This window comes from Microcaecilia unicolor, chromosome 12, assembly GCF_901765095.1.
Source record: "Microcaecilia unicolor chromosome 12, aMicUni1.1, whole genome shotgun sequence".
In the NCBI taxonomy this organism is placed as follows: domain Eukaryota; kingdom Metazoa; phylum Chordata; class Amphibia; order Gymnophiona; family Siphonopidae; genus Microcaecilia; species Microcaecilia unicolor.
The window spans coordinates 14,477,620-14,492,664 of record NC_044042.1 but is presented as its reverse complement, the minus strand read 5'-3'; the positions used below and the strand labels follow the sequence as shown (position 1 = coordinate 14,492,664).

General features: G+C 43.5%; 1 protein-coding gene across 1 annotated transcript; it reads right to left on the bottom strand.

Annotated features, from left to right (window-relative positions):
- Positions 1 to 422: 422 nt before the first annotated feature.
- On the bottom strand, positions 423 to 14,193 carry OLFML3 (olfactomedin like 3). The gene is made up of 3 exons (XM_030221482.1): positions 13,903 to 14,193; positions 6,310 to 6,595; positions 423 to 2,748 (listed from the first exon to the last, which is right to left on the bottom strand). The coding sequence occupies exons 1-3, from the start codon at positions 14,008 to 14,010 to the stop codon at positions 1,967 to 1,969; spliced, it is 1,176 nt and encodes a 391-aa protein (XP_030077342.1). The 5' UTR covers positions 14,011 to 14,193; the 3' UTR covers positions 423 to 1,966.
- Between the last annotated feature and the right edge of the window lie 852 nt (positions 14,194 to 15,045).

Genomic DNA, 15,045 nt, shown 5'->3' with positions numbered 1-15,045 from the left:
TTCAAGAAAACATGTATACCATGATCTATTAAACTTCTGGAAATCACTAAAAACTAACTTGTTCAAAAAGGCATACCCTAATGACCCAGCTTAAATGCCTCGACTCTGCAACACAACAAAACTAATTCTCGAACTGGACATAACAACCCTTCCTCCTTATTCCCCAAGATGTCTGTCACACACGAACCTTACTACAATATCACTCTGTATCTGTCATACCGGAATTGGCGATCATCACCAAGGTACTATGTAAGCCACATTGAGCCTGCAAATAGGTGGGAAAATGTGGGATACAAATGCAATAAATAAAATAATAAATAAATGTATATTTTGACTCAACACTCATTTCTGCGAAAACCAATGAATGATGGAGATTTTTTTTTTTTAAACTGTATCTTATTAGAGTCGTTTTATTGATTTAAATAAAGACCTTGTTTGGGAAACATCATTTGTGAGAGGACTTCTTTTGGATTCACTGTTCGTATATTTGTCTTTCGTTTCTCCTGTGGAGAGATCACCTCCTGTAGGTGTTGACTTACTAGAGTCTACCACTATGGAGCGTTCTTTGCATTTGTTTCCCACTGGAGGGGGGCGGGGCTGTGTCATGACATCACTGATGAGCAGCTCAAGTTGTAGTTGCTGTTGATTGGTGAACAGCCTGTGATGTCAGCAGCGTTAGTTTTAGGGTTTTTTTTTTAACTAAATGGATCTAAAAGCAGGAGGAAGGTGTCATCTGTACAGGAAATCCTGAACAGTATTCCCAAAGAGATTCAGTTACATTTTATACTGAACATTTGATGATAGAAAGTACCGACAATATCTAATTAATTAGCCAAGGAAAAGGGCAATTTAATTGTGAACTCTGAAGGGTGGGAAAAAAAATGAACACTTGTGTCACTATTACATACATAATGAGTATCTTCAGTGCTTACGGAAGTTAAGACAAAACCATTGGAAGAGAGATTTATCTATTTTCCGGAAAACCATTAATGTGTCCTAGGCATGTTTCATAAAGAGCTACCAATACCACAGTCCAGGGAGCCCAACAGTGAGAGGATAATCCAATCTTGATTCCCTTTTAAATTCCTCCTCTAGCCCTCCAATTTCTGGAATCTTTTTTGTCTTTTTTCTATTTCTCCAAAGACAGGTTGAGCCTGGTTTATCAAATCTTTCTCCTGCCAGCTGACTGAAAAAAACCTTACAAATTCACCCATTACTGCAACCTGTTGCCTTCCTGCAGTTTCTCAAATCACTTATGAGTGAAATCTCTCTTATAAGCATCTCATCTCAACTGCTACTGTTTCCTTAAGGAGAGCTGCCAGTCAGATCCTTTTGTTCAAGGGTGGAACGATCCACTTCTGCTTCCCACCTCCTCCTATTGCATACGTTTGGGTAGATCCTGATTAGGGGGCTCAGAACTACAACTCCATGCATACAGTGGGCCTAGATCAACTTGTCTTGAAATAAAATAGGAACCAACTGGCAACCTTAATGGAAAATACTATTTAAATATGAAGATCATAGTCGTAGTGGCTTCTCATAGGGTCCACCGACGGTTGCAAGTCATCAGAGACAGGCTGAACCAGTCTTGGCTTAGCAGCACGGCATCTTGTAGATGCATCTTGGATGCCAGGGCTGGTGTAAACTAGGACTAGCTCAGTCTGTTCCGAGTGATCTGGAACTTTCTGGTAATCTGGGCATGAGAAAAGCTGAACAGTAAAATTAAGGTTCAGGCCAACACTTCTGATGACTGAATCTAGGCAACTTTGAAGTGCTTTATATTTCTGGCGTTTAAGCAAACTGAACTGAAAAAAAAAAGTGTAATAATTAAATGCCATCTGAATCTTATATACACCTCATCTTATGCATTCTTCCCCTCCCCCAATCCCATTAACAAGAAAAGCAATCACGGGATTCTATATAATGATATGTAAGTCATGTAACAGAAAATCAGCATGTTTTTGTTTTACGACTCCTCTTTTGCTTTCATCCCTAGTTTGTAAATGATCTGGTACCCATCATCCCATGCATAGATTTGCTTTTCTTTGGGATTATATTTCATGCTTGAGTGAGCGCCGTATCTCTTTGGGAAATACACCAGAGGGAGATCTTCGCCGGGCATGGTGCCACTGGCATCGAAGATGCACTGAACTCGGGAGCGACTGGGGAGCTTTGCGTTGTACACCACATAGACAGCACCACAGACGACAAACGCAGTCTCTGCGTTCTCAATGGGGCAGGGGGTGTCCCACATCTGCTCAATTCCAAGAGTCAAGGGATCAATTTTGGCCAGGCAAATGTTCTTCTCGTTTTCTTTTGTGGCGTAGATAGCCCACAAGCCTTCTTCGTCGGCAGCAATGTCAATGTAGTTGAACGAGGAGAGACCATAAACCGGGACTTGCTGTTCCACTGGAAATACAGCACTGTCAACCACCGTCTTGTTGCTCAAGTCAAACTTAATGACCTGGAATTCATTCTGCTGTCTGATGTAGTACAAATGCCCACCATAAACCACATGTCCAGTGCCTATCCAAGGGTAAGGCAACTTGACCCTAGCCGCTTTACGAGTGGAGGCCAATGTGAAATCTCTCATCCTCGGGTACACGTACACTGTGTCGTTCCCAGTTCCGTCAAAAATGTAAATTTTATCCGAGGTTGCCAGGGGATCTTTTGTCCAAAGACCGGAAGTGCTGCCGAATCGTTTTAGGATTTTCATAGCAGTTACCTGGGAAATAGCGTCACTGCAATCTGGTATTTAAAAAGAAATAATAAATAGAAGATCAAATTAGAACCTGAAAGGTCATGCACAAAAATTATTATAGCTTTTTAGATTTGTTTTTAACTCTCCCATTTGCATAGCTTCCCATGGAAAGGCTAATATAGCAATACCTAGCCCTGTGAAGATGCGTCGAACTTAGAGATTTTAAACTAGTTTGAATGTAAAAATGGTAATAATTCCACTGGGATCCACAGGCTGTGATGGCTTCTTAAAAATTATGTAAATACTAGTAAAACAGGCCCGTTTCTGACACAAATGAAACGGGCGCTAGCAAGGTTTTCCTCTGAGTGTGTGTGTGAGTGAGAGAGAGAGACAGTGTGTGTGTTTGTGTCAGAGAGAGAGAGTGTGTGTGTGAGACAGTGAGTGTGTGTGGGGGGGGGGCTCCGAAGTGCAGGCCCTCCTCCCTCTCTCTCTCCCTCCTCTCTCTCCTCCCCTCTGAGTTCTTGGCCCCCCCTTCCCTCTGTGTTCCATGCCCCCCTTTCCTCAGAGTGTGTATGTTTGAGATGGAGTGTGTGAGAGAGAATGAGAGAAAGACAGTGTGTGTGTGTGTGTGTGTGAGAGAGTGTGTGTGTGAGAGAGTGAAGCCTTCAAGCCTTGAAGCATTCGTGCGGTCTGTAAGGCTACATCTCCTCAATTGACGACATGTAGTTCCGGAACGTTGCAGGAACGCTTTACTTTCTCGGCTTCAGAATGTTGGAGGTGCGTTTTATTATATAGGATGTTTTTTGTGAGCTCACAGGATCACACAAATGATCTCTGTGGGCTTAGAAATTTGTGTATAGTGACATATTTTAGCTACTTTTCATGTTGAGTCAGTAAAAGCTGCAAATCTCCACCTAGCCTTGAAGTGCAGCAGGGGCGTAGCCAGACAACAGATTTTGGGTGGGCCTAGGCAAGAATTATCTCAGCTGGTGGGAAAACACTGCTTTCCACCTTGGCAGCAGGCATGCACTGAAAACTGAGCATGCGCAGGTGCCGGTGTCAAGAAGAGTAGCGTTTCTGTTACCATCAGAGGAAAATCTTCAGCTGGCGGAGCTTGGGATTCCTACCAGTTACCACTAAACATGTGCTACTGTTGGGTGGGCCTGAGCCATAAATGGGTGGGCCCTGGCCCACCCAAACCCACCTGTGGCTACGCCACTGAAGTGCAGAGTGAATTGGTGGCAGTGCTGTGCACTGCCCTGTAGAGGGACCAGAGCCAGGTCTTCTGCTCCCCGGTCAGCTTGGACTTGGGGTGCTGCAGAAGCAGGCTCTCACAGTCTCTAGTAGGTGAATGAATCTCTGCCATCTTGCAACAGTGGCACCTAGTGGCTGGATTTAGCATCCATGATTGCAGGGCACCAGAGGGCTCCCAGTCAAGCACGGTCATTGTAATGAGCGGCAGAAGTAAGTGGGGAGGTGTGGGGGGGGGGGGGGGGGGGGATATAAAACAGAGGAAAAGAGCCAAAGTGGTTGTGAATGATGATTCACGGTGACAGATCATAGCCCTGGTTTTGAATGAATGGAAGTCCTAAGAAGCAGAAGGAGATAGCCACCAGGTCAAACCAAAGCTGAATTACAAATTATTTTCAGTCAGATTGCAGCTTTAAGACTGAGCAACTCTGCTGTGAATTGAAGGATAGATTTAAAGTGACTTTAATTATAGCTTTCAAAGGTTGGGACAGACATGCCCTTTTGGAACTTGCTACATCATAAATTTGAGCTGAGAAGTTTTCTCAGGATAGATTTCTGTAAGCTACAGCTTCCACAGAATAATTTTAAAATTCACTTTTAATTCTGAAACTTAAATGAGAAAATGACACCGTCACATCTTCAGTTTCTCCAGTAGGACAACATGGTCCCATACAAATGACATCATAGTGCTAACCCAACAGAAGTGACATCACCGTGTGTGGGACAGTTGATTGTTACAATAGCATAAAAATTTGGTTCCCAGTAGGAAATGTCTCATTCTTCGCATCTTTCCTCAATTAAGAGTTCCCTTTTTCTTAATCAACCCCGTCATTAACCCAGTAGTCAAGGTTTTGCTGTTTTAATACAAAATCGTTTGTTTGCATGTCATGATCAGATTGTAAGCTTCATATGCACTATATAAATGATGATGATAAAGGTAATTCACGATATGCCTTCATTAGTGCACATTTACTCCCCTCCCCCCTTTTACAAGGCCACGTGGCAATGCTGACACAACCCATTCAAAGTGGGCTTTGTAAACCGGGGGGGGGGGGGGGGGTTAGTTTGTTAGCACACCTTAAAATATTTAGTGCACACAAAATTGATTTAACGCATGCCAAGCTACAAATTGTTGTGCCTCCGCATTTTATTGTTCATATTGTATTTTCAGTAAATACAGAAAATGGCAGTTACTTCCTGTCCTGCTAGTTACAATTCTGAATTTTTATAGGTGGACCCCTTGCATGTGATCCTTTCCCGCCTCTCTGGGACAGTCCTGCCTAGATCTGCTTCAATCCTTTATTGCTTGTCTTGTCTCATTGGTCTGACCTCTGCCCCTTTGCCTTCTGGGTATGTCTACTCCTCCCTCCCTTGTGTGCAGAGAAAAAAAAGACAAGGCTCTATTCTTTGGTTCCACTCTGCAGGTAAGTTCTGCTTCTTGTTCCTGTCCACCCAGTGGCGTAGCCAAGGGTGAGCTCGGGTGGGCCCAGGCCCATCCACTTTGGGTTCAGGCCCACCCAGTAGCAACACATCTATAATGTGGCTGGCAGGGATTCCCAAGCCCCCCACCAGTCGAAAACTCCCAACTGTCCCTCCTGCATACCTTTTAAATAGCAGATCTTTGCCTGCAGCAAGCAGCGACTGATACATACTGTTCGCACCGGTCCCGCAGCCTTCCCTCTGATGTATTCCCGCCTATGCGGAAACAGGAAGTTGCATCAGAGGAAAAGCTGCGGGGCCAGCATGAGCAGTGTGTGTTAGTTGCTGCATGCTGTTGGTGAAAATCTGCTATTTAAAAGGTATTCAGGCAAGGGCGGATGTTTGAGAGACCATATGGATGGAGGCAAGAGAGGGAGAGACCAAATCACTTGTGGGACGAGACGGAGTTCTTCTGCCCACCCATCTTGGGCCCAGGCCCACCCAAATTTGGGTGTCTGGCTACGCCCCATTCCACCCCTTGCAAGATCATTGACTTTTTACATTTACCACTCTTCAGTGCTTGATTCATCAACAGCAGAACTGAAGCAGTCCAGACAGACTCATCCTGCTTGCGCAGTTACACTATACAGTTAAGAGTCTGTTTATTTGCATTAAAGGATAATTGGAAACTAAGAGTTTGAGTCTTCTGGTGAATGTTGAAATGGTTTCACTTACTACTGAATACTGTATTAGCAGAGTGTGAAAACAGTAGATGCATAAATCCATTTTAATGCATGTGTATTTATTTTATTAAAATGAATGTTTAAAACAAACCTACAAAAACCAGAGGATAAAATCCAAATTGTGTGAAAACAAACCAAAACTGTTTTGTCTCTGCACATCCCTAAAAACAGTAGACCTCACTGGAATTTCTTTACCTGTAAGCTTCTCATATTTTTCTTTCTTTTTTTTCTGAGCTTTGTTGAGTTGCAGCTCTGTGAGTTTCTCGTCCACTTCCACGCAAGGAGGAGCTGGATTCTGAGTCTCCAGGTAATCCACCTCCCGCTCCAGCCGCTCAACCCGAATGTTTGTGTTCTCCATCTCGTTCCGCCAGGCGTCTTTGTCTTTGTCTATATTCTCCAGCATGGTTAGCACTTTATTTTTAAACTCCCGAAGCTCAGCGCTCTGGCGGCTGCTTTGGTCGTGCCATTGTGTGAGTCTCTCCTAGAAGTCAAGGCAGTGGAAATTAAGCATTCGAGTGACACAGGCTTGTTTAGATCGAGAGAAGAACAGAGATCTAACATATATTCAGATCTCCTAATAGCTCTCTATGTAGTAACAGACGAGGCGTAGCCAGACTCAGTATATTGGATGGGACCGGAGGTAAATTAGATGGGCCCTTCCATGCACACGCCCCCCCCCCCCCCCCCACCCCCACCACCAATATGTTCCCAGAGATGTTTTTTAAAATACAGATTTTTTTTTCATCTACCCCACATCTCTCCCCTCTCCTCCGTGGCATCCTGGCATCTGTATTCCGGTCTCTGAACCCCATCCTTCCCCGGTGTACCATACAGGTGTCCTTGGCACCTGCAGGAATTCACCATCGTTTATTTCATAATCGGATTATTTTCTCCCTATATTTTCACTCACTGTTCACTAATGCATCAATACATCCACTTCTGAACTCTCATCCCCCGTAATCTCACCTCACTCATACCTTTACTCACAGAAATATGTATACCATACATAATGCCCTTTTAACTTCCCGCTGTCTGCTTCCAATGTTTCAAGGTTTTGTTCCAGTGTTTATATTCCTTAACAACACTTTGATTGTCTCGCATAACTCTTCACAATGTAATCCATAACCAAGCTGTAACAAATTGTATTTCCATCATTCATATCGTATTGTAAACCACACTGAGCCCGCAAATAGGTGGGAAAATGTGGGATACAAATGCAACAAATAAATAATTAATTCTCACTGCTTGCGCCAGCCCCCGCAGCTTCCATCTGCCGTGTTCCACTCTCGCTGATGTCATCTCTTGTTGTCTGTCTGGCAGAATGCAGCAGATGGAAGGCCTGCAGGGCCGGCGCAAGCTGCGAGAATGAATCGCTGCAGGCGCCGAGGACACCTGCAAGGTACACTGGGGAGGGCGGGTTCAGAGACAGGAATACAGATGCTGGGACATTGCGGAGGAGAGGGGGGGAGAGCAGTGTGTTGCCGCTGCTGGGTGGGCCTGAACCAAGAATGGGTGGGCCTGTGCCCACCCAGGCCCACCTGTAGCTACGCCACTAGTAACAGGAAAGCAAAAAGAAAAAACTCATATAAGAGCTGAACTGTGCACCCATAAGAGCACTTGGTAGCAAAAGGATCTTGACTGTAAGGATCTAAACTGCAAGAATTAGGCGTTCACTGCTGGACAACAGTCTAAAATTAACTGGACATTAAGAAATGATAGAAATAAAATTCCATATATCAGAAGCGCTTGAAAACAAATGTTGGGATTATTTCCAAACTGACTTCAACTGAGGTTTTATGTGCAAAGGTTTGATGGATGAAGGGGAATGCGAGACCTTTTCAGAGTTGCCAGCTGGATCCCGGCCAGTTGGGCAGGCTCAGCAAATCCTGCCTTTGGCTCCACCATTCCATCTGTTGACCCACAGTCCTGCTTAGTTTACGGGAAATACTAGTTCTGAGATGTAGAGAAGCACAGCAGGAGTGGCACCCACCTGTCCAGACACGGTCAAGCCAGTTCGTAACATTGGTCTTCCATCATCTCTGCCTTCCCTCCTGTTTCAGACCGGAGTCATGCTTTCTTGTGGGCCCAGAATTGCCTCTGTCTCCTCAGTGGAGCAGTGTAGGTCAACTACTCTCTCCACAGATGTAGCAGCAACATCCTATCTGGACTTGCTGGAACTGATGCCATGAAGCATTCTTCTTGTTTGCCCTTCTTCAGATAGTTGGTTCTCAACTCCTCCGCTAAACCATTCAGTTTTCTTTTCTGTGTTACCTCCTTGTCTGTATCTTTACACATAGGTTTGTCTACGCAAGCACAGGCAAACCTATGAATGGACAGACAGACGAGACAGATGGTTGGGCCCCTCCCCAATTCATGCTGTTGGCTAAGTGAAACTAGTGGCACTACACTCTACATAGTAACATAGTAGATGACGGCAGAAAAAGACCTGCACGGTCCATCCAGTCTGCCCAACAAGACAAACTCATATGTGTATACCTTACCTTGATTTGTACCTGCCTTATTCAGGGCACAGACCGTACAAGTCTGCCCAGCAGTATTTCCCGCCTCCCAACCATCAGTCCCGCCTCCCATCACCGGCTCTGGCACAGACCGTATAAGTCTGCCCTCGCCTCCCAACCACCAACCCCTCTTCCCCCCACCTGCTCCGCCACCCAATTTCGGCTAAGCTTCTGAGGATCCATTCCGACTGCACAGGATTCCTTTATGCATACCCCATGCATGTTTGAATTCCGTTACCGTTTTCCTCTCCACCACCTCCCGCGGGAGGGCATTCCAAGCATCCACCACCCTTCTCTGTGAAAAAATACTTCCTGACATCTTTCCTGAGTCTGCCCCCCTTCAATCTCATTTCATGTCCTCTCGTTCTACCGCCTTCCCATCTCCGTAAAAGATTTGTTTGCGGATTAATACCTTTCAAATATTTGAACGTCTGTATCATATCACCCCTGTTCCTCCTTTCCTCCAGGGTATACATGTTCAGGTCAGCAAGTCTCTCTTCATACATCTTGGAATGCAAATCCCGTACCATTCTCGTAGCTTTTCTTTGCACCGCTTCCATTTTTTTAACATCCTTCGCAAGGTACGGCCTCCAAAACTGAACACAATACTCCAGGTGGGGCCTCACCAACGACTTGTACAGGGGCATCAACACTTCCTTTCTTCTGCTGATCACACCTCTCTCTATACAGCCTAGCAACCTTCTCGCTAAGGCCACCGCCTTGTCACACTATTTCGTCGCCTTCAGATCCTCGGATACTATCACCCCAAGATCCCTCTCCCCGTCCGTACCTATCAGACTCTCACCGCCTAACACATATGTCTCTCCTGGGTTTCTACTCCCTAAGTGCATCACTTTGCAGTTCTTCGCATTGAATTTTAATTGCCAAACCTTAGACCATTCTTCTAGCTTCCTCAGATCCTTTTTCATGCTTTCCACTCCCTCCCGGGTGTCCACTTTGTTGCAAATCTACATTACATTACACTTGTTCTCGTATTCCGCTAACACCCAATGAATTCAAAATAGATCATAAACAAGAAAACTAGATAAAACACCTAGGACCATATAGAATTTTTTTAAAACTTCTGCAAATAAAATCCAGATAACATCAGTTTAGAAATGACATTCCAAGCTTTAGCTGCCTGATAAGAAAAGACAGAATTACAAAGTCTCTGATCTTATCCGTTTAGGATCTGGAAAATGTAGTTGGTTGGTACTGGGCGGAAGGAGGCAGGAGGGAAGAGCCTGCAGATGGGGAATGTGGGAAGAGGGGCAGAAGGAAAATAAAGAGAGCTATCCTATAGTTTCATGGTTGTGTGCCAGGTCTTTGAAAGAAATTGCCTTTGGAACTGAAGAAGTAAATTACATAATGACCCTTTCACTAAAGGGCACTAAGCCCTTAATGTGTGATCAGTGTGTGAAAACAGGCTACCACCCAAATACATTGAAGTGTTTTGTGGTATTTTTTCCTGTTTCTGTGCACTACACTGTTACATTTGTACCCTGCGCTTTCCCACTCATGGCAGGCTCAATGTGGCTTACATGGGGCAATGGAGGGTTAAGTGACTTGCCCAGAGTCACAAGGAGCTGCCTCTGCCTGAAGCGGGAACCGAACTCAGTTCCTCAGGACCAAAGTCCACCACCCTAACCACTAGGCCACTCCTCCTTAGTAAAAGGATCCCTTAGAATTTCACCGTTCTTTGAAAATTTGTTTTCCATCAAGTTTCTTAAACAGCCATTTATTAACTCACAAAAAGACATACCATAGCCCATTGTTCAATGAACTGCATTTAACTCCACAAACGTATTTTTAATGTTACAGAAAATATTCAAGAATGAACAGAAAAGAGCCTGCTTTCTGGTTACTGTTGATGTAATCTGCTCTGTTCCCTCTACTAGATGTTTGAAATTTAGCAGGAAGATCACAGGTGGTGGTTTGGGGAGGGAGTCCAGTCGGAAGCTAAGTTGCTGCCATAGGGGTCCTTTCAGGGCTCCTCTTAGTAGCCAACTTTATTTAATGTTTCCCTGCAACATTTGGGGGCTTATCTGCATCCTATAGGGTTTAAAATGTATATTTATGTGGGCGATATTCAAATGTTACTTTGGAGGGGGATTGTGGAGCAATCCAATTTATTGGTTGTGGAGTGTTTGGAAGCAGTGCGAGAGGATATTACATCCCCTGGGGGGGGGGGGGGGGGCAGGTCCTAGCTACAGGCTTACTTTCTGCTTCACCAGGGTGATGCTCTCCTTTCAAGTGACTGCCCTCCTCCAAGGCAGCAAAGGATCTTCCAGACTGGAGGTGGGATATCTCTACGATATCCCTGTAGGTTTCCTCTATACATCTATTTGTTAGCCTCAACTCCTCCAAGTCTGCCACTCTAGCTTCAAGAAACCAGATCCATTTTCTAAGAGCCAGGAGCTCTTTGCACCGAGCACACACATGTAACCGCTCACAAACTGGGAGATAATCATACATTTGACACTCAATGCAAAAGATCAGATAGCATCCCTCTCGCTGCTGGACTCCTGTCTGCATCTTAATATTGGCGAATTGAATAATTAAAATGTACTACTACTACTACTTATTTTTATAGTGCTACTAGACTTTATATGCAGGTACTTTCTCTGTCCCTAGTGGGTTCACAATCTAAGTTTGTTTGTGTTTTTGTATCTGGGGCAATGGAATGACTTGACCAAGATCACAAGGAGCTGCAGTGTGAATTGAACCCAGTTCCCCAAGATTCCAGTTCACTGCACTAACCATTAGGCTACTCCTTCACTTGTTAATGCACTAGGGATGTGAAAAAAGCCTTAAGATTATATGGTATAGTGTGTGATTTATTTAGGGTCTCTTATCAAGCTGCACTAGTGGTTCCCATGGGGCAATGCAGACGGAGCCCATTCAAAGTGAATGGGTGCTGTCAATATTAGCACAGATTGATGAAAGGCCCTTAGTGTTTTAATTCTCAGCAAGTATGAAATTGTTAAAGCCAATTACTTGCAGATGAATTTATTCTGTAATGACAAGCTCCCTCTGGTTCTCTTAATTGTAATAATTGACTGTAAATTAAATGATTAGCAAGGGGTGGGAGGTTGCTGGGGAGGTTAGTGGGAAAGAAGACTGAACTAGGCCCTGTTATGCCTTCTAGAGGATATCTATCTGTTAATGTTCTAGGCTGCGACAATTAAAGTTTCAACCTCTAGCAAGAGAGATGTGGTAGCAGCGTTAGTCCACTTTCAAAGGTAATCAATAGAAAAGAAAATAAGATACATTTTTTTATTGTACAAGATTAAAGACTATGGGGGGGAAAGGTTTTACACTATATAAACTAGTTAGTAAATAGAGTTTGTGTTTTTTAAATTCAAACTGATTTTATTAATAAACCTACAATCTCTCTTATCCCAATCATTAGGTCACCAAAGCAGAATGCCTCAGTAAAGTTAATTGTCTGCTTCATCAGTTGACTGTTGGAAGGTAGGGGAGGCATCAAAATTATCTTTGGGAAAGGAAGGACAGACTCTGGTCAAATCTTATGATCTAGCAAGATTTTTCTCTTAGCTCTTCCATTGATTAAAAGTTTTACCTCAAAGAGGATTATGGAGCAGTTCCTTTCAGGAGTGACTCCCAAGATAGTGGAATAGGTTGCCTCTGACTCTAGGGAAACCCCAGGATTATTATATATTGTTTCAAAGTAGTTTGAAGACCTAGTTATATGATGAAGAGGAATAATGTAAGGAGGAGAGGTTTTGGGGGTTATTTAAATGTTTTTTATTGATGACAAACAGAAAGCATAAATTCTTCATTAAAAGACAATTTCCACAACCGTGTACATTTCTCCCACATTAACCCATTCAAACAAATCCATTATACAGTCATCAAGATTTTATTTTTTTTCTCCCCCCCTCCTCCCCCCTCTCAACTGTATAAATTTATGCGTCAACACTTTACTGAGGAACTTCCAAGTTAAGAACACCTTCAACATTTCAAATGCACAAGAGATCAGTCTTAAACCAACAAACCAATAAACAGGTGATCTAAACGGTAGCGTACAGCCATCAAACTTGTTTATCAGGCCTTCCCCTCCATCCCCCCCCCCCCCCCCCCCCCCCACTCTCTATTTACATCTTCTCATAGGTAGTACAGGACGTCAGACTCACAGAAGCAGAAGCCTGTGCAGCCTTCTACATGGAATGTTGCTAGTGGAATAGCAACATTCCATGTAGAATCTCCAATAGTAGCAACATTCCATGTAGAATCTCCAATAGTATCTATTTTATTTTTGTTACATTTGTACCCCGCACTTTCCCACTCACGGCAGGCTCAATGCGGCTTACATGGGGGCAATGGAGGGTTAAGTGACTTGCCCAGAGTCACATTAGTCAAATCAAAGGTAGCACAGTGTGCTAAGAAGAGTCCAAGGTATGATAGCCTAAACTGAACACATGGAGCACAGGAGCCGGCTCTGTGAGTGCTTGGGGATCCCCAGCATTTAGCAGGAGCCCAAGAAATGATGTAGGTGAGCAGAAACCAAAAAAATATATATATATTCATTAACATGAGATTTCCTTGGATGAGATACTGGTCAGAGAAACACTTAAACTGCAAAAAAAAAAAAAAAAGGTTTTCAAACATGCTTAGAATCTCTTTTTCATAAATTGTGTTAACCCTTTGGTGCCTGTTAAATTTTTTATGGCTCAGGGCACTTCAGGTCTAACCCTGAGCACAAATTTTGACTAGCATAGTGTTAAAAAAAATGGCAGGTGCTAACGGAGACTGTGATGTGAGACCAAGAGATATTAATATACATTAATGATACTGAAATAACGTTCATACAGACAGCATTTAAGCTATTCCAGAGAACCTGGTCTCCAAGAGCTGACTTGGGTTGGTAATTCTACCTAGTGGCTTATTTATTTATTATTATTATTACATTTGTACCCCGCGCTTTCCCACACAATGCAGGCTCAATGCGGCTTAAATAGTAATTTGAAATACAAAGTTAATAGAATTTTAATAAAACAGTAGTAAAACCATGTAAAAGTTGGGCTTAGTAGTGTATGATAAGTTGAGCTAGATAATATATGAGAAGCTAAAATTTGGTTACTGCAAGACTAACAAAAAACCCCAAACCCCCCAAAAAAGAATAGTGAGGTTTGTAATTAAAAGATCATTAAGGACCAGAAACGGGCCTCGGCCCTGATACACTCAGTCCTCACGCACTGTATTTTTGTGTAACGGGGGGGGGGGGGGGGGGGGAAGATAAACTTACCTCTAAGAGAACGATTCTTCGCTCCATGTACTCCATTAAGGACTGTTGGCCTCTTCCAGTGGACACGAAGGCACTCAGAACCACCATAAATAAAAATTGCGGCTGCATCGTGAACGGTTGCTTTTTTTTTTTGTGAGGGTAATGGCTTGCTTTTGTGCAGTCCAGCTGATTTTTTTTTTTTTGTCTTGAGAAAGGGATCTTTGCTCCTGCATGCAGGCGCACTACCCCTTGGCTTACCAGTAAAGCTTATTTTACCTCACAACTTTGGAATGTTTTTACAGTTTCTCCTGGAAGAAAGGAGGAGGAACACTGCCACATCTGACTTTCGACTTCCTATGATTTTTTTTTTCCTATTATTAAACCCAGATGTAGAGAGTAAAAGCTCCTTCGCAATCTGACTTTGATTTCAGATGTCTTAACCTTTTCACTGCCAGAACTTCTTGCAAAAGTCGTGAACTGCTTTCACAGGCCTTTTCTAAAAAATTTTTTTCACCAAGAATTGCGAAGACCTTCCAGTGTTTCATTCAGAAAGCGTTGAGTGGGTTGTAAGGCTTGGGTACTAGCAGATGCCCTGAAAAAGACAGGTGCAAACCAAGGTAAAGTATACACAAAAAATGGCACATGTGAGTTTATCTTGTTGGGCAGACTGGATGGACCGTGCAGGTCTTTTTCTGCCGTCATCTACTATGTTACTATGTAGATCAACTCTCGGGTACGAGCTGTGTGTCAGAAGTCTGTGAAATTAAGCAGAGTCCCAGAACGGAGTAAGGAGGACAGGCTGATTAAGGAATAAGACAGTGCGGTGTTTCAAAGCTTTGAACTGACACCTAGACTACTCAACGGGTATTAAAGATGGCAGCTAGCAGTTTATCACTTTGGTATAACTGACCTTTCAAGCCTGCTGCTCTCTCACCTGTAGAAGGGGTTGAAATAGTTACAGGAAAAAACATGGGGGAGGGGGAGGGTTTCCTAATGGGTGGGCCATATGGTCACTATCTGCCATCTTTTTTTTTTATGTTTCTATGAATGTACTCCTTTCTGAGCATTTCTACAGGCTATTGGGAATTGAGCTGCTATATAAATTAAGAATATGAAATGAAGGATCAAAAATGGTGGAAATCCTAGCAAGGTGCATTTCATTAC

What these genes read in the sequence shown, in the direction of transcription:
- OLFML3 (XM_030221482.1), bottom strand. Translation starts at nt 14,010, where the DNA reads ATGCAGCCGCAATTTTTATTTATGGTGGTTCTGAGTGCCTTCGTGTCC. An exon ending in GAAGAATCGTTCTCTTAGAG is followed by an intron (nt 6,596 to 13,902) that starts GTAAGTTTATCT and finishes CTTGACTTCTAG; the next exon opens with GAGAGACTCACACAATGGCA. An exon ending in AAAATATGAGAAGCTTACAG is followed by an intron (nt 2,749 to 6,309) that starts GTAAAGAAATTC and finishes TTTAAATACCAG; the next exon opens with ATTGCAGTGACGCTATTTCC.